General features: G+C 45.0%; 1 protein-coding gene across 1 annotated transcript in view; it reads left to right on the top strand.

The window, feature by feature from the left end:
- Nucleotides 1–27,673, top strand: part of LOC129701953 (collagen alpha-6(IV) chain-like) — a 398,708-nt gene that overhangs the window by 276,236 nt on the left and 94,799 nt on the right. The window contains 6 exon segments of the mRNA XM_055643398.1: nucleotides 7,116–7,217; nucleotides 8,716–8,873; nucleotides 15,530–15,602; nucleotides 16,369–16,475; nucleotides 20,365–20,548; nucleotides 23,222–23,275. Coding sequence (XP_055499373.1) covers nucleotides 7,116–7,217; nucleotides 8,716–8,873; nucleotides 15,530–15,602; nucleotides 16,369–16,475; nucleotides 20,365–20,548; nucleotides 23,222–23,275 — 678 coding nt within the window.

Here is a 27,673-nt window from a genome sequence, read left to right as displayed (position 1 = left end):
GAGTTGGGGATGGCATCAAACAGGAAATTAGAAATGCGTGCAACAAAGGTAAAACAATTATAATGGGTGACTTCAATCTACATATAGATTGGGTGAATCAAATTGGCAGGGGTGCTGAGGAAGAGGATTTCTTGGAATGTATGCAGGATAGTTTTCTAAACCAACATGTAGAGGAACTAATGAGAGAGCAGGCTATTCTAGACTGGGTATTGAGTAATGAGGAAGGGTTAGTTAGCAGTCTTGTGTGCGTGGCCCCTTGGGCAAGAGTGACCATAATATGGTTGAGTTCTTCATTAGGATGGACAGTGACATTGTTAATTCAGAAACAAGGGTCCTGAACTTAAAGAAAGGAGACGTTGAGGGTATGAGACGTGAATTGGCCAAGGTAGACTGGCAAATGATTCTTAAAGGGTTGACGGTGGATATGCAATGGAAGGCATTTAAAAACTGCATGGATGAACTACAACAATTGTTCATCACAGTTTGGCAAAAGAATAAATCAGGGAAGGTGGTGCATCCGTGGATAACAAGGGAAATCGGGGATAGTATCAAAACAAAAGATGATGCGTACAAATTAGCCGGAAAAAGCAGCCTACCAGAGGACTGGGAGAAATTCAGAGTCCAGCAGAGGAGGACAAAAGGCTTAATTAGGAAAGGAAAAATGGATTATGAAAGAAAACTGGCAGGGAACATAAAAACTGACTGCAAACGTTTTTATAAATATGTGAAGAGGAAAAGATTAGTTAAAACAAATGTAGGTCCCTTGCAGTCAGAAACAGGCAAATTGATCATGGGGAACAAGGACATGGCAGACCAATGGAATAACTACTTTGGTTCTGTCTTCACTAAGGAAGACATAAATAATCTGCCGGAAATAGCAAGGGACCGGGGGTTAAATGAGATCGAGGAACTGAGTGAAATCCAGGTTAGCTGGGAAGTGGTGTTAGGTAAATTGAATGGATTAAAGGCCGATAAATCCCCAGGGTTGCATCCAGTTGCATCCCAGAGTACTTAAGGAAGTAGCATCCCAGTTGCATCCCAGAGTACTTAAGGAAGTAGCCGCAGAAATAGTGGATGCATTAGTGATAATTTTTCAAAACTCTTTAGATTCTGGAGTAGTTCCTGAGGACTGGAGGGTGGCTAATGTAACCCCAGTTTTTAAAAAGGGAGAGAGAGAGAAAACGGGGAATTACAGACCAGTTAGTCTAACATCGGTGGTGGGGAAAATTCTGGAGTCAGTTATTAAAGATGGGATAGCAGCACATTTGGAAAGTGGTGAATTCATTGGACAAAGTCAGCATGGATTTATGAATGGTAAATCATGTCTGACGAATCTTATAGAATTTTTTGAGGATGTAACTAGTAGAGTGGATAAGGGAGAACCAGTGGATGTGTTATATCTAGACTTTCAGAATGCTTTCAACAAGGTCCCACATAAGAGACTAGTATACAAAATTAAAGTACACGGTATTGGGGGTTCAGCATTGATGTGGATAGAGAACTGGCTGGCAGACAGGAAGCAAAGAGTAGGAGTAAACGGGTCCTTTTCAAAATGGCAGGCAGTGACTAGTGGGGTACCGCAAGGCACAGTGCTGGGCCCCCAGCTATTTACAATATATATTAATGATCTGGATGAGGGAATTGAATGCAACATCTCCAAGTTTGCAGATGACACGAAGCTGGGGGCAGTGTTAGCTGTGAGGAGGATGCTAGGGGGCTGCAAGGTGGCTTGGATAGGCTGGGTGAGTGGGCAAATGCATGGCAGATGCAGTATAATGTGGATAGATGTGAGGTTACCAACTTTGGTGGCAAAAACAGGAAAGTAGACTATTATCTGAATGGTGGCCGATTAGGAAAAGGGGAGATGCCAGTAATTGAAAGTAGGCATGCAGGTGCAGCAGGCAGTGAAGAAAGCAAATGGTATGTTAGCATTCATAGCAAAAGGATTTAAGTATAAGTGCAGGGAGGTTCTACTGCAGTTGTGCAGGGTCTTGGTGAGCCTACACCTGGAGTATTGCGTACAGTTTTGGTCTCCTAATCTGAGAAAAGGCATTCTTGCCATAGAGGGAGTACAGAGAAGGTTCACCAGACTCATTCCTGGGATAGCAGCACTTTCATATGAAGAAAGACTGGATAGACTCGGCTTGTACACGCTATAATTTAGAAGATTGAGGGGGGCTCTTATAGAAACTTACAAAATTCTTAAGGGGTTGGACAGGCTTGATGCAGGAAGATTATTCCCGATGTTGGAGAAGTCCAGAACTAGGGATCACAGTTTAAGGATAAGAGGGGAAGTCTTTTAGGACCGAGATGAGAAAATCATTTTTTACACAGAGAGTGGTGAATCTGTGGAATTCTCTGCCACAGAAGGTAGTTGAGGCCAGTTCATTGGCTATATTTAAGAGGGACTTAGATGTGGCCCTTGTGGCTAAAGGGATCAGGGGGTATGGAGAGAAGGCAGGGATGGGATACTGAGTTGGATGATCAGCCATGATCATATCGAATGGCGGTGCAGGCTCGAGGGGCCGAATGGCCTACTCCTGCACCTAATTTCTATGTTTCTATGTTTCTATGGGTGAAGGAGTTGGGTGATGATAGTCATTCAAAGCTGGTGTGATGGGGAAGGGGTGTAGCAGTGTGTGGAGGGATCAGGGCAGTCGGAGATGGGAGAGTTCAGGGTGTGAGCTAGTGGGGATGTTAGTGGTTGGGATGGAGGTGGCCCATAGAAGAGGTGAGCAGTGACATTGTGTAAAACGGGATCCTTCTGAACCAATGTTCTTTAATTCGTGGAGTGCTCATGGGGATAATGTGCACTGATTTCCTGGGCAATGCTCCAAAAGGATTTGATGTGGAAATTGTGTCTGGTACACAAGAGTAAAGTGTAATTATAAATGCTGAGTGGTATTTACTGGAATTGTTTGGAATCACATTCCATTCTAGGAAATAAAATCAATTTTAAGCTGCGTGATACCAACAGAAATGTGCTGTAATCGATAAATCGGGACCATCGTGTCCGACTGTGTTATGTGTATAAAATCACATGTGTATAAAACCCAAATCATCAATAGATTGTGTTACATATTATTTCTGAAGTGACAACATTTGCAAAACCAAATTGGGGATGTCCATGCACCATTCGTGTTAGTGAAGCTGCTGTTTTGCTTCAGATGGCGCAATGGGCTAAGTGTTCGGCTGGCGACCGGAAGGTAGCTGGTTCGAATCCCGCTTGGAGTGCATACTGTCGTTGTGTCCTTGGGGCAAGACACTTCACCCACTTATGCCTGTGTGTAAATGTAATGTAATTATGTGAAGCACTTTGGGGTCAATGCAAGTTGACTAAAAATGTGCTATATAAATAAGATTATTATTATTATTATTATTATTAAGCAGACAACCAATAATGTCACGACTCATGTACCAGATGCCTCCAGCCTCTCTGGAGGATCCTGACAATGACCATTGGTCCCCAGTCTCAGGATAATTGGTGCCCTCTCTGGGGATTAAACAGACAATGTGCAAAGATCTGCCACTGCTCAGACCGCACTTTAGTTTTGTTTCATTTTGTTTAGAGATACAGCTTGGAAACAGGCCCTTCGGCCCACTGAGTCCGCACCAACCAGCGATCCCCGCACACTAACACTATCCCTACACACACTAGAGACAATTTATACTTATAGCAAGCCAATTTACCTACAAACCTGTACGTCTTTGGAGTGTGGGAGGAGACCGAAGAGCTCAGATAAAAACCCACGTGGTCACTGGGAGAAGGCACAAACTCCGCACGGACAGCACCCGTAGTCAGGATCGAACTAGGGTCTCCGGCGCAGCATGTGCGGTAAGGCAGCAGCTCTACCGCTGCGCCACCGTGCCGTTTCCATTGTTTCAACGTGCAGACTCAGATCCGACCCAGCTAACAGAACCTGACCAAAGGTGTCCAAACCATGTTGGCTTCACTCATCTCCTTGCACTCTGTGAGTGCGTGGATGAGTGTGAGCCCAGGCCACTACAAAGACCCGTTTGGAAGATGGCCCACTCCTCTTGCCACATGCAAGGCTTCTGTATGCCCTTGGCATATGGACTTGAGGTTGTCAATACCATTCACAAAATGCCATATCTCACACCTTTTGAGTGCTCATGTGTCATGGATTCCCATACATCGGCGAGAGTCTAATTCAGCTGCATAGGATTAAAACTCTCTTCAGCTAAACTGCAAACTGGTTATATTCAGGGTTCAAGAGTTGTGATTTAATATGAAGATAGACATAAAGTGCTGGAGTAACTCAGCGGGACAGGCAGAATCTCTGGTGAGAAGGATTGGGCAACGTTTCAGATAGATTAATACCACTCGTCACTGCCTGCCATTCTGAAAGGCCCGTTAATCCCTACTCTTTGTTTCCTGTTTGCCAACCAATTTTCTATCCATGTCAGCACTCTACCCCCAATATCCTGTGCCCTGATTTTGCCCACTAATCTCCTATGTGGGACCTTATGAAAGTCCAGGTACACTGCATCCACTGGCTCTCCCTTGCCCATTTTCCTAGTTACATCCGCAAAGAATTCCAGAAGATTAGTCAAGCATGATTTCCCCTTCGTAAATCCATGCTGACTCGGACCGATCCTGTTACTGCTATCCAAATGTGCGGCTATTTCATCTTTTATAATTGACTCCGGCATCTTCTCCATCACCGATGTCAGGCTAACTGGTCTATAATTCCCTGTTTTCTCTCTCCCGCCTTTCTTAAAAAGTGGGATGACATTAGCGACCCTCCAATCCACAGGAACTGATCCTGAATCTATAGAACATTGGAAAATTATCACCAATGCATCCACAATTTCTAGAGCCACTCCCTAAAGTACCCTGGGATGCAGACCATCAGGCCCTGGGGATTTATCAGCCTTCAGTCCCATCAGTCTACCCAACACCATTTCCTGCCTAATGTGGATTTCCTTCAGTTCCTCCGTCACTCCAGATCCTCTGGCCACTACTATATCAGGAAAGATTGTTTGTGTTCTCCTTAGTGAAGACAGATCCAAAATACCTGTTCAACTCATCTGCCATTTCCTTGTTCCCCATAATAAATTCACCTTTTTCGGTCTTCAAGGGTCCAACTTTGGTCTTAACTAATTTTTTCCTCTTCACATACCTAAAGAAGCTTTTACTATCCTGCTTTATATTCTTGGCTAGCTTACCTTCGTACCTCATCTTTTCTCCCCGTATTGACTTTTTAGTTATCTTCTGTTGTTCTTTCAACATTGCCCAATCCTCTTGCTTCCCGCTCATCTTTGCTACATTGTACTTCTCTTTTATTTTTATACTGTCCCTGATGTCCCATGTCAGCCCTTATTCCACTTGGAATCTTTCTTCCTCCTAGGAATGAACTGATCCTGCACCTTCTGCATTATTCCTATAAATACCTGCCATTGTTGTTCCACTGTCATCCCTGCTAGTGTATCTTTTAAGCCTCTAAATCTACTTGACTTGTCAGAAGTTTCCGAACCCAGTTACAAACCAGGTGACTCCGGCAAATGTATGAAGCTAGTTTTCATTCAACTTGGAATTCAAGATAATTAGGTGACTATTTGCAAAATGATCACTTGTTTGTACTTTAATATCAGTAAAATGGTTAAAGGAATTTATCGATCAGCTATGAACGGCAGAAGTGCCTCTACTATTAGGTCAAGATTCGTTCAATATAGTTAGAAAATGCATGTCATTTCTAAATGATGCACAGGGCTAAAATATAATTGACAATGGGATGCCCATGGCATAAGCAAAGAAAGAGCAGTTTTTTCAGCATTTGCCACATACCCACATCTGCCTACAGAGGTTACAAGTTATCTTTGGCAGCCTCTTATTGATATCAGTACAGATATCTTTGCAGGAGTGTTATTAGATGTAAGAATGGGTCGACTGGGCTTGTATTCAATGGAATTTAGAAGAATGAGAGGGGATCTTATAGAAACATATAAAATTCACATAAAATTAAAACATATAAGCTTCTCCCCCCACCCTCACTTCAGTCTGAAGAAGGGTTTCGGCCTGAAACGTTACCCATTTCCTTCGCTCCATAGGTGCTGCTGCACCCGCTGAGTTTCTCCAGCATTTTTGTCTACCTAAAATTCTTAAAGGATTGGACAGGCTCGATGCAGGAAAAATGTTTCCGATGTTGGGGGAGTCCAGAACCAGGGGTCACAGTTTAAGAATAAGGGGTAGGCCATTTAGGACTGAAATGAGGAAAAACTTCTTCATCCAGAGAGTTGTGAATCTGTGGAATTCTTTGTCACAGAAGGCAGCGGATGTTTCAAAGAGAGAGTTAGATTTAGTTTTTAAGGCTAAAAGAATTAAGGGATATGGGGGGAAAGCAGCAACAGGGTACTGATTTTAGATGATCAGCTATGATCATATTGAATGGCAGTGCTGGCTTGAAGCGCCGAATGGCCTACTCCTGCATCTATTTTTCCGTGTATCTATGTTTCTGTGTAGAATGGTGACAAACCAGTATCAGGTCTCAAAGACTAACAAGGTGTATGACCAGGTAGTCTATGTTTCTTTCAGTTTTACTTGAAGGATAAGTACTGTCCAAGTCCCTGTGGGTAAGTAGCCCGCCTTTTTCAAGGATGTCATGGGACTTTCCAGGTTCATCTTCTATTGGAATACTGGATTTCATCTGAAATTCCGTCAGCCTCGAGGAGCGTTGGTGCAGGTAAAGATCTCAAACCTCTGGAAAGGACTTAAAACCTTCCAGAGGAGATGGCAACACCTGCAGCCCCAAACCCAACCCATCAGGGTATCTTTCATCACTATTTGTGCAAATGTTTTTTTTTTCCAGTGGCTTTTGTGCGATTTAAGGAACGATTTATAGTGCCGCGTGATAAGTGACGACCTCCTTTGTAATTACTGCAAGTTGTTGCTTTAGATCTCGATGGGCTTTATCCGATCGGAGGGTGCATAAAATAAAGTATTAAACCACCCGCCATCCCATTTAAAATGTAACAAATTGAAAAGCATTAAAATTTTGAGTAACAGTATGGTAAATGGTAAAAGGTTGTAAAATGCAAATTGTTCCGCACTCTTCCTGAAGTTGATTTCTAAACCTGCTGCTTGTTTTTATTAGAACCGGGAAATTCTGGGATTATAAACGATGGAAATGTTGGGCCTCCAGGCCCACCTGGACCAACTGGCCCTCCAGGGTTTCGAGGGATCAATGGATATAAAGGTGAGTAAACGCTCCAGGCTAATAACTCTTGCCTGTTAGTGGATTCAAGTACTTCGTTAATGCCCTGATTCGGATATTAGTGTCATACGGAGTGGAAACAGGCCCTTCGGCCCAACTTGCCCACACCGGCCAACATGTCCCAGCTACACTAGTCCCCACCTGCCCACCTTTGGCTCATAACCATCCAAACCTGTGTTATCCATGTGCCTGTATAACAGTTTCTTAAACGTCGGGATAGTCCCTGCCTCAACTACCTTCTCTGCCAGCTTGTTCCATACACCCACTACTCTATGTGTGAAAAAGTTACCCCTCAGATTCCTATTCAATCTTTTTCCCCTTCACCTTGAACCTGCAGTATGTCCTATGGACCTCGATTCACCTACTCTACCTGATCTATTCCTCTCATGATCTTATACACCTCCATAAAATCACCCCACAATCTCCTGTGCTCCAAGGAATAGAGTCCCAGCCTACTCAATCTCCCCCGATAACTCAGAACCTCTAGTCCTGGCAGTATCCTTGTGAATGTTCTCTGTGCCATTTCCAGCTTGACAACGTCCTTCCTATAAAATGGTGCCCAGAACTGAACATGATACTCTAAATGTGGCCTCGCCAACGTCTTATACACCTGCAGCATGACCCTCCCAACTTCTACTCTCAATACTTTGACTGATGAAGGCATGAATATTCTCCCAGTAGAATTTACTTATTCTCAACCACTGTTGCCATGAGCTGAAATTATACCCCCTGTATATGCATTGCAAAATTGGCAACTTTGGTACCCACAGTTTGCAAGACTGGTGACTAAAAACTGAACCCATGTGTATGGGTACTCTGGGGCTGCCTCCAACGCCATGTGCAGGATGCCTCCTTCTGATGTTACAGGTCAGTGTACAATGCTGAATAATTCCAGTGTTGCCAGTTCAGTATTCAGGGCTCTGGTGAATGCTGAACCTTGTGTCGTTAAGCTTTTGTTAACAAGAAAGCAGCTGTCTGAGTTTGAGTAAAGTTCATTGTCACCGAGGTACAGTGAAAAGCTTTTGTTGCATACTAACCAGACGGTGGAAAGACAATACATGATTACAATTGAGCCGTCCACAGTGTACAGATAAAGGATGAAGGGAATTACGTGAATCATGACATCTCGACCGACAGATCCAAGTGTAAAGTGCTGAGATATGAAGATTGCAGGTTTGGATGGGTATTTGGAGGGTCTTCCTGATGCCTCCCATATTGTGTAAAGGAATCCTACAAATGCTCCCATCAGGACCCCAAGTCTGCACCAGGGGCCAAGATCTCACCCTCATTTTACCCAGCTCAGTGCCATCCCCGGGTATTCTCGTTTTGGCAAAGTGTCATTTTATGAGTCGTCCATGACCTCGTAAAAAACCACCACATGGTGGCCAATAGCTTAAAAAAATCTTGGGTTAATATCATCAGTTGTTTCACAACAAACACTGCCACGGGTTGCTCACGTGACTTTGTTTCAACTTGCCAGGTGAACCGGGCGATTGTTTCTGCAATGGGGTGCGTACAGGAGGAAATCAAGGCCCTCCTGGTCCTCCGGGAGAACCAGGAAAGCCTGGTTCTAATAGCGGGAATGGACAGTGTGGAAATCCTGGACCGCCAGGAAGCCCAGGACAAACAGGACCGCCAGTAAGTAATACTTGTTTTGGAGCTTAGATCGCCGACCAGCGATCCCCACACACGTAAGGGGCTGTCCCACTTGGGCGACCTAATCCGCGAGTTTGCCCTCGACTCGCAGCATGGTCGACACATGGTCGTAGGAGGTCTTTGTAAAGGGCCCGTCCCACTTTCATTACCTAATTCACGACCTTTTTTTCTCGTGGACATTTTTCATCAGGCTACAAAAACGCCCCGACCTACTTGATGCCATGAGTACCTACGACTAGCATCACGGCCTGCTACGACCTAACTACGACCTCCTACGACCTCGTGACGACCATGCTGCGAGTATGAGTCAAGGGCAAACTCGGCAGTGGTCGGGAATTAGGTCGTGAAAGTGAGACAGGCCCTTAACTCTCCTTCATGCTCGAGAGTGGGCTCTGTGTACTCAAAGCCTCAGCTAGGTCGCGGCATATTTATCCACATGTTGAAAATGCCCGCGAGTAAAAAAAAGGTCGCCATGGAAAAAATCGATACTTTTTTTATTCGTAGGATTAGTCGTAGTAAGTCGGCATGTTAGTCGTAGGTAATCGAGGGTAGTCGAAAGTAGTCGTAGATAGTCTTCATCATAGTCGAAGGGAGGTCGAAGGAGATCGAAGGAGGTCGTCTTCACTCTACACTATTCGGTGCCCAATTTTCCCGAAGTTAGTCGTAGCTAGACATAGCTAGTCGTAGCTAGTCTTCAACATAGTCGAAGCAGGTCGAAGGAGGTCTTCTACATAGTTGAAGGAGGTCTTCAACATGACATTTTTTCAAACTCTTTTACCTCGTCAATTAGGTCGCCCAAGTGGGACAGCCCATTTACACTACCTTGCACACACTAGTGACAATTTACAATTATACCAAGCCAATTAACCCTGAAACCTGTACGTCTGTGGAATGTTGGAGGAAACCGGAAATCCCGGAGAAAACCCATGCAGGTCACAGGAAGAACGTACAAACTCCGTACAGGCAGCACCCGGAATCGGGATGGAACCCGGGTCTTTGACGCTGTAAGGCAGCAACTCTACCGCTGCGCCACCATGCCGCCCTTAAACCGTGATGTTTTGGCACATAATCCTGTTATGAATATGGGAAAAAAACTGAATGTGGTAAAGCAATTGAGTCCTTCCCATAGATTCTCCCTTATTTCTCTCGTGACTGAAGGAGTGCAAATAAGCACGGATAGAACCAATTTAGGTCAATTTGGTGGAGGTTCTTCCTGGCTCACGTAATTGAGAAAACTCACTGAATATCCCTCATTCTGCAACCAACCTGCTGAGCCTTGGTTGTTTGCGTGCCCTCGATGAGCTCCATGTAGTCCTAATATGGCTGAAATCAGAATACAGCACATATCTAAACTTCCATGCCTGATTGTGGTTCTTCAAAATGGATGGCATGATATATTTCCTTTGCATATGTGCCCCTGACTGCATTCGAACAGAAAAACTGAAAGCCATCCATTGCATTGAATTCACGTGAACACTGTGCTCATTGCACCCAGGTCTACAGTATATGACAATAAACTAACATGAATCTGAATTCAGAATTAATTCTCAATGGCACTTTATGGAGCAATCCCCACAGTCTCGTTCTCCTGCCTTATTCCCAGAGCCCAACAAATTATTCTACCTCAGGTGTACTTCCATTTCCCATTTGAAAGAGTCCTGCCATGCTCACATGTGGAGTTCTAAATCAATAGTAAGTTCTATAAAAGACACGGACATCTTTATGAGTCTACGCAAAAACAAATGCTGTATCTTTTATATTTATCTCTCCTGGTCTTTGAACCCTCCACAAAAGTCTGCAGCTTAATCACTCTTTCTAGACCCATCGCCTCCACAATAGATTTTCTCTAAATTAACTTCAAGGAATCTAAGCTTATAGTTAATCCTTTAACTATAAGCTTAGATAACCCATTAAAATGCTTTTAACCATATAACCATATAACCATATAACAATTACAGCACGGAAACAGGCCATCTCGACCCTTCTAGTCCGTGCCGAACACATATTCTCCCCTAGTCCCCATATACCTGCGCTCAGACCATAACCCTCCATTCCCTTCCCATCCATATAACTATCCAATTTATTTTTAAATGATAAAAACGAACCTGCCTCCACCACCTTCACTGGAAGCTCATTCCACACAGCTACCACTCTCTGAGTAAAGAAGTTCCCCCTCATGTTACCCCTAAACTTCAGTCCCTTAATTCTCATGTCATGTCCTCTTGTTTGAATCTTCCCTACTCTCAGTGGGAAAAGTTTTTCCACGTCAACTCTGTCTATCCCTCTCATCATTTTAAAAACCTCTATCAAGTCCCCCCCTTAACCTTCTGCGCTCCAAAGAATAAAGCCCTAACTTGTTCAACCTTTCTCTGTAACTTAGTTGCTGAAACCCAGGCAACATTCTAGTAAATCTCCTCTGAACTCTCTCTATTTTGTTGACTAAAACAAAGTCAACATTTTCTCTGCGATGTTCAGGGATCTTCGCATCCTTTCTAACAGATGGAGATTAGAATTGGAAGCAATGTCCCAGTTGTCACATAACTAGTGTTTCATGAGGATTCAGCACAACCTACTCCATGTCACAAGCCATAGGCACCAAAATGCCTTTCCACCTGGCCTGCCACTCTCCGAGATTAACACACGTAAACATTCACATCCCGTTGTTCCTCTACATCCATTGGAATCATGCCATTGTGTCCACATTTTCTCTTCTTGCTTCTGCAGCACTTCCCACTGTGTTCGATTCCGTTAGTTTATTGGCCACTAATTATGCCAGCTGATCTATATCTTGTTCTCATGGAGACATACAGCTTAGAATCGTCTATTTTGGCTCATCACAACCACGCCGACCGTCAAGCACCCACTTGTACCCGTCCAATATCCATTTTATTTTCCCTGCGCTCCCATCAACCTCCCTTCCATTGACACATTGGCAAGGCCAGCAGCATGATCAAGGACGAGTCACACCCTGGCCACTCCCTCTTCTCCCCTCTCGGGCAAAAGGTATAGAAGTGCGAGAACACATAGCTCCAGATTCAGGGACAGTTTCTCAGTTTCTTCCCAGCTGTTATCAGGCAACTGAATCACCCTACCACAATCGGAGAGCAGTCCTGAACTACTATCTACCTCATTGGTGACCCTCGGACTATCTTTGATTGGACCTCACTGGACTTTATCTTGCACTAAACGTTTTTCATGTTATTTCCTTTATCTTGTATCTGTACACTGTACAGATGGCTTGATTGTAATCATGTATTGTCTTTCCGCGGACTGGATGGCACATAATAAAAGATTTTCACTGTACCTCGGTACATGTGACAATAAACTAAACTCAAACTCAACCATCCATTCCCACCCTGTCCCTCTTGCTCAGATTCAGATGCTGCCACTCATCCACACTCTAGGGCTATTCACAACCGCTAGTTAATCTACCAACTCATGCATCTTTGGTGGAAAACCAGAGAGATACTCCGATGGTCACAGGAAGAACATGCAAACTCCATACAGTCAGCAACAGAGGTCAGGATTGGTCCTGGGTTGCTGGAGCTGGAACCATGAGGTAACACCTCTACCCACGTGCTACTCCACTAGTGGACTATCAACAATCACCACAGGGTTACCCACACCAAATATTGCAGCACATGCAAATGTTGTAACGTTAGTCCAAATTAAGGCTGGTCATATGGAAAGGAAGTGGCCCGAACAGCGAGAAATGTGATATTATAGTAGTAAAGGAACATGTCCAGATGATGCAGTGAAAGGCTGTTGAACTAAGCCCCTAAAGCAAATCCATCAAGAGAACAGTTCAGCACGGTGGCACAGCGGTAGAGCTGCTGCCTTACAGCACCAGAAACCCGGGTTCGATCCCGACTACGAATGCTGTCAATCAATCAATCAATCAGTTTTATTCGTCACATTGCACATAAAGTGCAAGTGAAATGAATTTGTCTATACGGAGTTTGTGCGTTCTCCCCGTGGCCTGCGTGGGTTTTCTCCGAGATCTTCACTTTCCTACCACACTCCCTCGACGTGGTTGTTAAGTTAATTGGCTTGGTGTAAATGTAAAATTGTGCTTAGTGTGTGTAGGATGGTGTTAATGTGCAGGAATCGCTGGTCGACACTGACTCGGGGGGCTGAGAGGCCTGTTTCCACGCTGTATGTCTAGACTAACTAAACTAAACTAAACAGGTGAAGGGAGGGGTAAGCCTAGGTGATGTTTTCTTCTCTTTGGTACATGGTCATTGCAGACTCTTACAATGTACTATTTTAACATTCACACACACAAACTCAAGAGCTTGCTAGAGAACATGAGTGGCTAGATTCGTACTGGGTCTTAGAGAGATAAATCCGCACCTTGTAAAAATAATGGTTATTTTATTACTTGGAGGAAATATTGCCGGTCACTCAGAACAGCAAAAGCCGGAGAGAGTGCTTGTTGCTACGTTCCCAGCCAGTATCAAACTCTCAAACAGACCTGGTGTACGTTAACAAATAATTCCCAATCTTCCAATCTACCTTGATGCAGCCCTTGCACTTTTTAAAATCAGCTCTTTCCCTGAAGCTGTAACACTATAATCTGCATCCTGGTTATTTTTATCTCTGGACCAATAGATTATCGAACCCAAAAAAATGAATATCTATATTACTAAAAGTCTGATCTTGACTGCTTTTGGCCCACTGTGCTGCGATTTCTGAGAGAACGCCGCCACCTACTGCCGTCATTTTTGGCCACCTCGATCAGAGCCCACGTCTCCCTTCCTGGACCAGAGTATTTTTCCCATCGATGAAAAATCAGAGAAAAATTAATGATTTTTTAAAAATTCACCGTTCTCTCTGCTGCCCCTGCTAGAGGGAGGGGTGGGGGGGGGGGGGGAGACTATAAAACCAGGAAGTGGTGTGCCTGAATCAGTCTCTGCAAGATGGAGGTCACTCTGAGCTCCGAATGACACTGAACAAATGTCTACACAACTGTGAGTACCCTTAATGTGGTTTGAAAATGAAAATATGGTTAGTTTGAAGTAAAAAAGCACTGCCTGCAAATGGTTGTTTGTGTTGAAGTAAAAAGGCACTCTCTCTCTCTCTCTCTCTCTCTCTCTCCCCTCCTCCTCTCTCTCTCCCCACCTCTCTCTCTCCCTATCACTCTCTCTTTCTCTCTCTCCTCCCTTCTCTCTCTCTCTCTCCCTCTCCTCTCTCTCTCTCCCCCTATCTATCTCCCCATCCCCCCCTATCTTCTCCCCCCTCCTCTCTCCCCCCTCTCCTCTCTCTCCCCCCCTCTCCTCTCCTCCCCCACTCTCCTCCCCTCTCCCCCTCCTCTCCTCCCCTCTCTCCCCCTCTCTCCTCTCCCTCTCCTCTCTCCCCCTCTCTCCTCCCCCACTCTTCCCCCCCCCTCTCTCACCTCTCTCTCCTCTCCCCCCTCTCCTCTCTCCTCTCCCCCCCCCTCTCCCCCCCCTCCTCTCCCCCTCTCCCCTCCCCCCCCTCCCCCTCCCCTCTCTCCTCTCTCCCCCCTCCTCTCCCCCCTCTCCCCCCCCCTCTCCCTCCTCCCCCTCTCCCTCTCCCCCTCCTCTCCCCCCCCCCTCTCTCCGCCCCCCCTCTCCTCTCCGCCCCCTCTCCTCTCCGCCCCCTCTCCTCTCCTCCCCCGCCCCCCCTCTCTCTCTCTCCCCTCTTTTTCTCCCCCTCCTCCCCTCCATCCCCTCCCCCACCCCCCCCTCCCCTAAACCCCCCTCCCCTTCACACACACCCCTACCCCCCTTCCCTCCACCCTCCCTCCCCCTCCTGCTCCCCACCTCTCCCCCCTCCCCTCCCCCCCCTCTCCCCCTCCTCTGCCCCCCATCACTCCTCTCTCTCTCCCCTCTCTCCCCTCTCTCTCCTCCCCCTCCCCCCTTCTCTCCCCCTCTCTCTCTCTCTCTCTCTCTCCCCTCCATCTCCCCCCCCCACCCTCCCTCCCTCCCCTCTCACACCCCCCCCTCCACACCCCCTACCCTCTTCCCTCCACCCTCCCCTCCCTGCTCCCCACCTCTCCCCCTCACCCCCCTCTCAGCCCCCCCCTCTCTCTCCCCCTCACTCTCACCCTCTCTCTCTCCTCCCCTCCTCCTCCCCCCTTCCTTTCCCCCCTCACCCACCCTCCCTCTTCTCCTCCTCTCCACCCCCTCTCCCTTTTGCCCCTCTCTCTGTGTTTCTGTCTCTCTCTCTCTCTGTCGCTGCCCCTTCTCTCTCTGCCCTCACTCTCTACCCCCCCCCTGCCCCCCTCTCTAGATGTGACTGCAAGTTTGGGCTATGCGTCAGTAGATAGGGTGGTTATGGGGTAAAAGGAGCAAATGAATAACATTAATATAATATCAAGGGGGGTAATTAGCGTGAGTGGGGGGGGGGGGGTAGTTAGTGCGTGTGACGCTGCATGCCGCCCCCCCCCCCCCCCCCCCCCCCCCAACCACCACACTTTGGGGGAACAGACCCAACGGGTCTGCACTTGGTCTGGTCAACTATCTATTTCCTTCCATAGATGGTGCCTGACTGCTGAGTTACATTTGCTCTCCTTTTTTTATGCTGTCGATTCCAACATCTGCAGCCTCTTGTATATGGTTCTAAAAACGGAGGCCATCTACGGATGAAGAATGCTAACTCTTCCTTTTATATTTTAGGGTTATCCAGGAGTGCCTGGTGGGTCAGGTCCAAAAGGACAGAAGGGAGACTCATCGTTCTCTTCAGCAAGAGGTACGAGTGACGGAAGTTCAAATGAGGCCAATCGCCAACAATCTGTACAGTGTGGGATTTTACTCCCAAAAGCATATCAAAAGCAATGGAACTCAACATGCTCGTTTAAACTGAAGATAGTCACACAAAGCTGGAGTAACCCAGCGGGACAGGCAGCATCTCAGGAGAAAAGGAATAGGTGACATTTCGGGTCGAGACCCTTCTTCAGACTCAGGACAGCAATCTTTTGCTGGACAGCAATTAAATAATTATTCATATGGTCTGATAATACTCATGCTTTACACATTCTAAATACTTGTCTGGCATGTTTCATGTTTAGTGTCAGCTGCCTCACTTTGAAACAAATGATTATATGATTAAAAAGCTGATGGTGCAGTTCAACAATTTAATGAGGCTCATGGGCATTCCTTCCAAAATTTGCGAACTGTTTCATTTTATATGACCGCTGAGTAATTCCATCATTTCAGGAGTCTGAAGAAGGGTCTCGACCCGAAACGTCACCCATTCCTTCTATCCAGAGATGCTGCCTGTCTCGCTGAGTTACTCCAGCATTTTGTGTCTATAGTATTTAATTTTTTCTTTAAGAAGCTGATCTTGGTTCTCCAAAATACTTGAGTTTATTATTTTAGCAGACCCACTAATTAACTCTATGTGAAGTGGTTAATGCTTCTACTAAGGCACAGTACTTAGGAACTTCAGGTGGATGTAAGATGTTTGGTTCATTAACACACAACTACCAAGGTTAAAATTGATTTCCCTTATGAAGGACCAAAAGGAGATCCTGGTGTTCCAGGACCAAGAGGACCCTCTGGAATTCCGGGGAAACCAGGAAGGGATGGCTTACCAGGTTTAACGGGACCTCCTGGTCCAACCGTAAGTACCATTGCAGATCAATGTATTGTGATGTTTTATGTATTAATGTTGACAGCATTGGGCATGACAAAGTATAGAAACATAGAAAATAGGCGCAGGGGGAGGCCATTCGGTCCTTCGAGCCAGCACCGCCATTCATTACAATCATGGCTGATCGTCCCCAATCAGTAACCCGTGCCTGCCTTCCCAGATGGTAACGCTCATCTGGGAAATATTGATCTGCTGCTATTTATTGCTCATGATAAAGGAGCAACATTGGCAGGCCTTTTGAATTAAACCTTGGTTCTATTGATTCAAAGGAATGAAGCTAAATTTCTCTTCAACCAATTTAAAGGGCCCCTCCTACTTACAGACTTTGCTTCTGCCAAAAAGCAAAAGATCAAAGCCAATATCAAAGATGCCCAGTCTGTAGATTGATGATCCCCCAGTACTCCCGGCAGCAGGTTAATGGAGCAGCTTTGCTGACAGTGAATCCTCACTCCAAGTGAGGATGCAGTGAATCTTTTTCCCCACAAACATTCATGAACTACTGATGTTGAGGCTAACCCCTCTTCAGCCAGGAAAGAGGCAAGGGCACTCTGTGTGAATACCCAAATTAACTCAGAATTCATTGAGCCACGAGCAACATACCTTTCTGTTTCAACAAAGGGGACAATCATATTATCTGTCATGTGTCTCATGGTGAGATTATCCCTATGATTCCGTTTATGCAGCTTCAAGACTCAGATTTTCTTCTGCGGTGTTTTGTGCTGAATTTGATTTTAGTTTTGCCTTGCCTTTAAACACCCTTGTTCATGACCATTTTCTTCCCATCAGCCGAAACGTGTGAAAAAATAGAATGAATGAGTGAATTAATTAATTGATTAATACTTTATTGTCACATGTGACAAGTCACAGTGATATTCTTTGTTTTGCATTCCCAAGGTATGCAAAGAGTCGCCACCTAAAGGGCACCAACAAAGTTACAAAGTATCAATGGCTCCGACCCAGGAAAGTTGCCCTGAGTAGCTTGTGCTAGAATGCCAACTGCAACAGAGACCAATTTCAGGTCCTGAGTAAAACCTATAGTTGTGGTTGGATACACAAGCTAGAGCAAGCTACCAAGCACAAAATAATACCTCGTGCCTCCCCACATGGCCAATCTCCATAAAGTGAGCGTGGACAAGAGCAGGTTGTCCCCACTAGAATAGACAAGACACTGGACAAAGTCTACACCAACATGGCTGAAGCTTACAAAGCCATCCCCCTCCCCCACCTTGGTCAGTCTGATCACGTCTCATTGTTCCTGCTCCCTAAGTACTCCCCACTCATCAGACGGGTTAAACCAACTGTGAGGACAGTTAAAGTCTGGTCAGAGGAAGCGGACTTCACACTTCAGCAGTGTTTTGGAAACACTGACTGGAAGGCGTTTGCAGCCCAGGCCACCCTTGACTCCCACACGGACATTGATTCCTACACATCCTCTGTTCTGGACTTTATAAACTCCACCATCAATAGTGTCACCTCCCTCAAACAGGTGACCATATTCCCGAATCAGAAGCCATGGATGAACAGCGAGGTCAGGCTACTGCTGAAAGCACGGGACACCGCTTTCAGGTCAGGCGATGCTCGAGCCTACAGTTCATCCAGGGCTAACCTGAAGAGGGGCATCAAGAAGGCCAAGCACTGCCATAAGCTCAGGATTGAGGAGCACTTCAACAACAACTCCGACCCCCGACGCATGTGGCAAGGCATCCAGGCCATCACGGACTACAGTCCCACCAACAGCACCCCCACATCCAGCGACGCCTCCTTCCTTGAGGAGCTTAACCACATCTATGGCCACTTCGACAGGGACAATCTAGAGACAGCCATCAAGGCTGTGCTTCCTGCCGATCACCAACCCCTCATACTGACCCCCTACGACGTGTACGTGGCACTGAGTAGGACTAATGCACGTAAGGCTGCTGGCCCTGACGGCATCCCCGGGCGCGTGCTCAGGGCCTGTGCTGCGCAGCTGACAGACGTCTGGACTGACATCTTCAACCTGTCACTTGCCCAAGCAGTTGTCCCCACTTGCTTTAAAACCACCTCCATCGTGCCAGTGCCAAAACACTCCACTGCGGCAAGCCTCAACGACTTCCGCCCAGTTGCACTTACTCCCATCATCACCAAGTGCTTTGAGAGGCTGGTCCTGGCACACCTCAAAAGCTGCCTACCCCCCACACTGGATCCCTATCAGTTTGCCTACCGCAAGAACAGGAGTACGGAGGATGCCATCTCAACGGCACTTCACTCCGCCCTCTCCCACCTTGACAACAGAGACACTTATGTAAGAATGCTGTTCATCGATTACAGCTCAGCATTCAACACCATTATACCATCAAAACTGATCACCAAACTCGGTAACCTGGGCATCGACCCCTCCCTCTGCAACTGGATACTGGACTTTCTAACCAACAGACCCCAGTCTGTTAGGTTAGACAAGCACACCTCTTCAACCCTCACCCTGAACACCGGCGTTCCACAGGGCTGTGTGCTGAGCCCCTCCTCTACTCCCTCTTCACCTATGACTGCACACCTGTACATGGTACTAACACCATAATCAAGTATGCAGATGATACAACGGTGATTGGCCTCATCAGCAACAACGATGAGTCGGCCTACAGGGAAGAGGTCCAGCACTTAGCAGCATGGTGTGCTGACAACAACCTGGCCCTTAACTCCAAGAAGACCAAGGAGCTCATTGTAGACTTCAGGAAGTCCTGGGGCGGCACACACACCCCCATCCAACGGGACGGAGGTGGAACGTGTTTCCAGCTTCAGGTTCCTGGGTGTTGATGATCTCTCCGATGACCTCTCTTGGACCCACAATACCACAATACCTCAACTCTGATCAAGCAGGCTCACCAGCGTCTCTGAAGAAGGTCCATCTGTCTCCTCAGGTGAACTTCTACCGCTGTACCATCCAGAGCATCCTTACCAACTGTATCACAGTATGGTATGGCAACTGTCTGTCTCTGACCGGAAGGCATTGCAGAGGGTGGTGAAAATTGCGCAACGCATCACCGGTTCCTCGCTTCCCTCCATTGAGTCTGTCCAAAGCAAGCGTTGTCTGCGGAGGGCGCTCAGCATCGCCAAGGACTGCTCTCACCCCAACCATGGACTGTTTACCCTCCTACCATCCGGGAGGCGCTACAGGTCTCTCCGTTGCCGGACCAGCAGGTCCAGGTACAGCTTCTTCCCGGTGGCTGTCACACTACTCAACAACGTACCTCGGTGACTGCCAATCACCCCCCCACCCCCGGACATTCCTCCCACAGGAAAAACACCATGTCTGTATATATGCTAATGTAAATATTTATTAAAATCATATGCTATGTCGCTCTTCCAGGGAGATGCTAAATGCATTTTGTTGTCTCTGTACTGTACACTGACAATGACAATTAAAGTTGAATCTGAATCTGAACCTGAATCTGTTTGCTTGTTCTTCTCTCCCACGGAAGACAAACAATGTCAAATAAGATCTTTACCTCCCCCCGACATGCACAACTGCAGTTGATGGCAAAGCCATGGAAACCTTCTCATTACTGGTTCTATGGGATTGCATTCAATCATAATATCCCACTCAGCATTGTAACAACTGACAAAATATAATCTGGTGATCAAGCTTAGAAACTTCCTAGATTGTGTAGCCTAGCAACATGACACACGCGACATTAATTCTCACACTCAGCGGAATTCCTGCCCAGATACATCATGAATTAATACACAGAGCCCTTGCGGGAATTGTGGGTGAGGAGATAATTTCAGTGGCCCTAAAATGGATTAACTATTCTTCCATTAACTTTGAATAAATTTCAAATGGTTTCAATACATATCTGATTGTTGTATTTGTGTTGTTGCGTAGGGGGATCGTGCATTTGGTTTTCCAGGAGTCAAAGGGCTCCCAGGCAGCCCAGGTCCAAGGGGACCTCCAGGAGCAAGAGGTGACCCAGGTAGTGGACTTCCAGGACCTCCAGGTTTCCAAGGACCTCCAGGTGATCCAGGAATTGATGGAATACCGGGATCACCAGGATATCGAGGAGCGCCAGGTATGACAGCCATGAAGTTCTGCTCTATCTGTTTGTACAATTTCTGCATGGTTGATGGTTTGGGACAACGGCACAATAATGGCTTGCCATTGATGAAATGGCCAATTGGCCTCTTAATTGGTCTTTTACTGAATTATTTAGGAATTAATACAAATAACTTCATAAAGTAATATGTTGAATGGTGAACAGCATAAATGGTGGATGCCATTGGCTTCAGGTGGGGGTGGGGGGGGGGGGGGGGGGGGGGGCGGAGAATGGGACAAATGATTGCAATTTGCATCTGAGGTCCAGGAAATGGTGCTTGTGCAGAGGATGCAGCTTAATGAGTGTTGATATTCTGATTGCAATCTACAACAATTATTGCATAGAATGGATATTGATAATGTTCCTGTTAAATTGTTTGCAATCCATCTGGAAGTCAATAAGCCCAAACTCAAGTCCCAGGTAACAAGGCAGCCATGTAACTGTTTTCTCACTAACCAAATCTGTGCCCAGATTAGGTTGAAGTAGATCAGTCACCTACACCAATAGGTAGCATCTGCTTCTGTGATTGTCCACTGCCATCTGGAACTGTAGAAAGCGAGTGATGCCTCCCATTACCTGACAAAGAACAAACCAAAATGAGGTACGAAGGAAAGCTAGCCAAGAATATAAAGGGGGATAGTAAAAGCTCCTTAAGGTATGTGAAGAGGAAAACATTACTTAAGACCAATATGGGTTCCTTGAAGACAGAAGCAGGTGAATTTATTATGTGGGGACAAGGAAATGGCAAGAAAATGGCAAACAAGTTGAAGAGCTACTTTGTTTGTGTCTTCCCTATTGAAGACAGATGTACAAGGGGACAGAGGACCCAGGGTGATGGAGGAACTGAAGGAAACCCACATTAGGCAGGAAATGGTGTTGGGTAGAATTATGGGACTGAAGGCTGATAAACCTCCAGGTCCTGGAAAATGAACGAAATAAATTAATTGGCTCATGCAAGCACGAATTTGATGCACGTCGTGCTGCAGGCATCCATTCAGTTCCAGTGTCGGCTTCAGATTTAACTATCTTCCTCACGTTCCACCACTAATGGAATACGTTTTGCACCTCATGTGTTTCACCTTTCCCATCACCACAGCCTTATCCTGGCAATATTATCTCTTCCAGGCAATTAAATAAAAAAAAACAATTTTAATGAACGCACCAACTCAATTTACACTGAAAATTGCACGTCTACACTGGTGAAGAAGTCTTCTTGCTACTGAATACATTTTTGGTCCTGAGAGAGGCTATTGACTGAAGTGTTAAGGTCAGAATGACAATTCTGGGATCAATAACCACGACATGATGATTGCCAACATGTCTACCTTGTTACCTTGCTATTCTGAAACTTTACTGGCATAAAAACGACACCAATGATTCTCATTCTCAGTCTCAATGATTCTGTGATTTTGACTGCATTAATCATGCTCTCCATTATCACTGTGGCATACAGAGGTCAATTCCCATTATAGATCTGTGTGGAAACCTTTTGTCTCGTATTCTCAGTTTTCAAAAGTTTATTTATTATATCTTTGAGTCCAAATGTGATTACCTTTCGCATCCTCTTCAATAAGCTAGTTGACCTCCAGTTCTCAAGAATTACTTATTTCCTCTTTAAATGTAGGAATTCCAACGTGTCCACCAAACTTTTATTTAATTTTAATTTTTTTTTTTTTAATATTTTTATTAGAAGTACAATAAAGTACAGTAAAACACATCACATATATCTTATTATATTTGTTGTACCACTTCATTTTTTGAGCTTTAAGAAATAAAAGTAGTAAGGAAAGTGAAAAAGAGTCGTGAAGGTGCAGGAACGTGTTGGGAAAAGAAAGCCCCTTAGAGAAGAAGAAAGAGAAGGAAGTAAAGAAAGGAAATAAACCCTAGAAAAGAAAGAAGAAAAAAAAAGAGAAACAATCGCTCCATTATAACACAAAACGCCGCAAAAAAGGATATACTGACGGTATTTTTTACCCCCCCGTTACCAGATCCTGGCACCATTTATTTTTTAAATTACTATTGCACCTTATGCTTGTAATAGTTCCATAAATGCAGACCACGTCTTTTGGAAGTGGTCTGCTTTGCCTGCTAGGAGGAGTCTCATCTCTTCCAGGTGTAATGTTTCGAACATGTTTGAAATCCACATTTTTATTGTTGGTATAGGAGCATTTTTCCAGAATTTGAGTATAAGCTTTTTTCCCATTATTAGCCGTAACTAGCCCGTGTCCACCAAACTTCTGGCACTATTTAAGCACCTTTGGATATTTATTGGAACAGAAACCTGGCTGATATGTTTTTCCTCATCAGTTAAAGCATCTAAATGTAACGAAGGTTCGGGCTAAAGAACCAAGTGCTTCTGGTCTGTTTGGCTTGAGACGGGTTGTCATGTTCTACCTCTCCGGTGGCATGCAACACATTTAATTGGGAAGACATTTCAATATCCATCTTTGGTAGAAATCAGATTAAACCACATTTTAAAAAAATACAGTGTTTGCTCTGTTCAGTGGCAATAATTTCAGAAAGAATTTCGAGTTGAGGTTACGTCTTTGTTGCTGTCAGGCGGTGCCATTTAGAGACAGAGCGATCACGTTTGCACTGTTGTTGCTGCCCCTCTTGATTTATTCCACGTCCTTTGCATGGACACTACAGGTGACTGTTGCTGCGGGGAAACCGCTGGTGAAGGCGGCCGTCAGAGAACGGGAGGTGAGAGGCCAGAATCCTCACAATAAAGGTTACCATGGCAATGATGGCAGGAAACTCCCCTCCCTCCTCCCCAACCCTTACATCATTGCCAAAAGGCTTCAGTGCCACTATTTGCATGTTACAGCTATACTCTGGTTTAGCAACTGACATAACTGCACCCAGTATTATCTCTTCTCATCTTTCCTGCATGCTGTAGCGCACATTGTTGTGCAGACTGTTGAAATGCTATGTTTCATTTGGACAAATGGATTAAGCCATCAATATCTAAGGCCTTAACTGGCCTGCTATGATGTCTTTCTCAATTGTGTAAAAATTGCAAACAATTGACTTCTCGTACATTAACCACTCTCATTTGCAGTTATTGTTCCTTAACCTTTTCCCTTCCTGAGGATGATGAATCTAGCATGTGGTACCACTATCAAGAGTGATTTGTACCAGGTACTTTGAGCTGGTAGCCATTCTTCCTTTGCGAGCATAGATCAGGAACATCTAAGCTTCTAGCTATCGTTCACTTCATAACTATATTGCTTTTAAAACTTTCCATGAGCCCACAACTCTCTGCAATCTTATTCAGCCTGATAACTTGAAATAACAAGGCCATCCTCTCATTTGGGCTTTTCCTCATTTCTGAATATAATGGACCTACATATAACCTCACTTTTTCCTTTCAAATCCTCTTTTATACTTGGTCTTTGACCAAGCTTTGGACCACTATCATTTTATCTGCTTTGCCATCAATTTCCTTTTGGTAACATTGCTGTGAAACATTTGGGCACAGTTAGCACAGCCATTGTACAAATGGAACTTGTTGCTATTATCTGGTGCCTTCTTCAAAGCTCATATATAAGTTGTCCCTGTTTGCCCCAATAATGGTCATTCAAGTTGACATCTAAAGGGCCTGTCCCACTATACGAGTTTACCCAAGAGCTCTCCTGAGTTTAAAAAAAAATCAAACTCATGGTAAGTTTGTAGAATGTACGTAGCGTGTACGTCGGAGCTCGGGACGTCTCTTAGTGGCTCGTAACGCTAACGGCAGGTACTCGGGAAACGCGGTAAGCTCGTGAAGATTTTTCAACATGTTGCGGCTATTACCGTAATTCTCCGAGTTCGAATCAGAGGAAACTCGGGAGAACTCTTGAATTACCTCGTACAGTGGGACAGGCCCTGACGCCTGGCTTCAGATTTATGGTTTGTTCGCCAGTCTGAGAGGAAATGTAACGACAAACACTCAGGATTGTGGGGTTAAATCTGGTGAAACCAGTGTTTTGAGGAATGGGTATGGTTGCAAAGTGTTTCTACAGATGATACTGTATAGGCTAACATGAGGTCTGGAGCAGCGCAGGTTCACTAATGTGAGAATACAGCCCAACTTTGTCAGAATATTTTGCATGAAGGTTACAATACAGCAGTCAGGAGTTGGAGCGTTTAGTCATTTCTCCATTGTATCCATCCTGTCTGTTTAAAGAAGCCACATTTTATTTTTGTGACACGAAGAACTGCAGATGCTAGAATCTTCAGTAAAACACGAAGAGCTGGAATAACTCAGTGGGCCAGGCAGCATCTTTGGAGGACATGGATAGGTGACATTTTGGGTCTGGATTCTTCTCGCTGTAGTCACTGGGTGCACCAAAACCTGGAAAGGCCAAGGGAAACATCACTATCAATGTCCTCCACAGATGTGCCTGACTCGCTGAATTACTCTTGCAATTTGCAGCATCTCAGGATAGAAGAAAGGGGTGACGTTTCGGGTCGAGACCCTTCTTCAAACTGAAGACTGAGTTACTCCAGTACTTTGTGTCTATCTTCGGTAATTTTACATCAGCCCCAATATAAAGGATTGAAGTAGAAGAAAAATGACACATTGGTGTGATTCAGCAGAATTGTGATGAGCGTACATCTAGTGTGGTGTGTGCAGTTTGGTTTGCATTAAGATTGTATCTGTTTTGGACTCAGTGGGGTGGAGCGTAGATTGCTTCCTCATGGCAAGATGTAGTGGTCCAAAAAGCATTGAGCAGCATTGAACTAGGTGGGCCTATCATCAATGTTATTGGAAAGATCAAAAAGTTGTAACTGAAATAAATAGGACTCTCGGGCAATTGACTGGATACATGCAGTGAAGATGTTTTGTGTATCGGTACAGCCTGCCACTAGGAGGCTGTGCCCTTGTGACAAGCACTTGCCCATTTAATACAAGAATGAGGAGACATTTTCTTTTCTCCAAATCTTTAGAAATTTTCAGCCCGGATGGTTGTGGTTGCTCAATTATTTAATATGTTTTAGAAAAACTTAATTGCTTTTTTGCGTACTCGGACATTAAGGGAAAGGAAGATGAAGGTGTAACATATAGTAATGTTACAAACATTTTGAGATTTAAAATATCATGTCTGCAATTTATCCCATCAGATAAAGCATAAAAAGAAGTTTAATTTGACACCTAATTCACTTTCATATTTTCAGTATTTAAAAAATTACGGGCCATTTTCATACTCGGAAATTAGCATCTTGTTCCCTATTGCTTTACCATTGATAACACAAAAGCTGTGATCGAGGACAGTCAAAAGCCCATAGCTTTTTTTAAAATTAAGAGAACTGAATGAAATTTTCAGTTATTATAGATTGAAGCATTCTGAAACAAATTTGAAACAATCTTACTTGGATGACCTGAAATTAAAGCTTATAATTAGTTAGTTACCTAATGGTAGCTAATTACAATATTCAATGACTCGACATCTATCCATTTCTTAAGAAAAGATTAACATTTTTAAATAGCCTAAGTGTCCAAATAACATTCACACAAGAATTCACAATATAACGATTTTTAAATCTCATTGTCATGAATTTATAGGCCAAATGGAAGGAATTTAATGTTTAATTCCCGTAAATGAATGGGCATTTTAATCATCTTGCGAGTGGGTTTTTGTGGAATGCGATCGATTGGAACGTTGCGGTTGCGGTGAATTTGAACCCCATATCGGCAGGAAAAACACTGCCGGTTCTGATGGGGCCAAAATCACATTTTCGCCAATGACATTTGGATTAAAGTCATCCTAAGAAGCAAGTTTATATGTAAAATAAACCACTTACCTTATGTTTTGTCCCCGACGTGAGATCCGTCCCGTTGTAGGCATTGATGGCGTTAGAAGTAGCTTTTTATAGGGATTAAATTGTCCCACGATTTTTTTTTTAAACTTCCGAGAACGGAAGTCGGAACGATTTTTCTGCAGCAGCTGAACAGCCTGAGAAAGTTTGACTCCGACAGGCAGGAAAAAAAAAACATCGTTTCTATCTCTCGATTCCCTTTCTCCTGAGTCTGAAGAAGGTTCTCGTCCCGAAACGTCACATATTCCTTTCTCTCCAGAGATGCTGCCTGACCAGTTGAGCTACTCCACGAGTTTTTTGCCCGTGCATTCCCCCCCTCAAAGTCCATACCCTTCACAGATAATTGCCCCGTGCACAGATTTGTCCAGAGCTGCCAGCAATCCTGCACATAGACCCCCCCCCCCCAACCCAAATTGCAACATACCCGCTAGACTGACAGTTTTTGCAGATACAATGAACTGCCGATACAGAAATCTTGGGAGAAATGTGCTGGAGGAACTCAGTGGGTCAGGCAGAACTGTGAAGGGAATGAACAAGTGAGTTTTGTGTCAGAACCCGCAGCTAACAATGGTCTGTTTCCTTTATCGTTGTTCTATTTTGCATATCTTTCATTCATTTGTCCTATATCTACATCATCGTTTCTATCTCTCGATTCCCTTTCTCCTGAGTCTGAAGAAGGTTCTCGTCCCGAAACGTCACATATTCCTTTTCTCCAGAGATGCTGCCTGACCAGTTTGAGCTACTCCAGCTTTTTGTGTCTATCTTCAGTTTAAACCAGTAACTGCAGTTCCTTCCTGCACATACTGGAGACAGGTTCTGTTTGAAGAAGGGTCCCGACCCAAATTGCTGCCTGTCCATACCCTTCACAGATGATGCTTGATCCATGATTTCCTTCAGCACTTTGTGTATGACCACTTTCGCTCCAGTTTTAAGCATCCTTAAGGTAGCTAGAGTAATCTTGCATTGAGGAAATTGTGGATGATGTGTACTTTCATCAATCTGACCTATCATAGCCCCGGGGCGAAACTGACGGAGGATTACTTTTTGTATGTGACGGCTGTGGTGGGGTGAAAGGTGAGGACTAGGGGGACTCGGCAGTTGTTGCGAGTGCGGGATGGGGAGAGAGACAGTGTTGCGGGGTACGATTTGTCAGCTTGTCCTCATCCGTTGAGCAGATGCGGCGTAGACGGAGGAATTGGGAGTAGGGGATGGAGTCCTTACAGGAATTCCCCAAAATCACCTGCAATGGAGATAGTGAAATTGCTTCAATATTTGAGTGCCCTATCAGTGGTGACCATA

Source organism: Leucoraja erinacea, chromosome 12, assembly GCF_028641065.1.
Source record: "Leucoraja erinacea ecotype New England chromosome 12, Leri_hhj_1, whole genome shotgun sequence".
Taxonomy (NCBI): domain Eukaryota; kingdom Metazoa; phylum Chordata; class Chondrichthyes; order Rajiformes; family Rajidae; genus Leucoraja; species Leucoraja erinaceus.
Note: the sequence above shows the minus strand (reverse complement) of the source record. Positions and strands in the feature narration are given on the sequence as shown.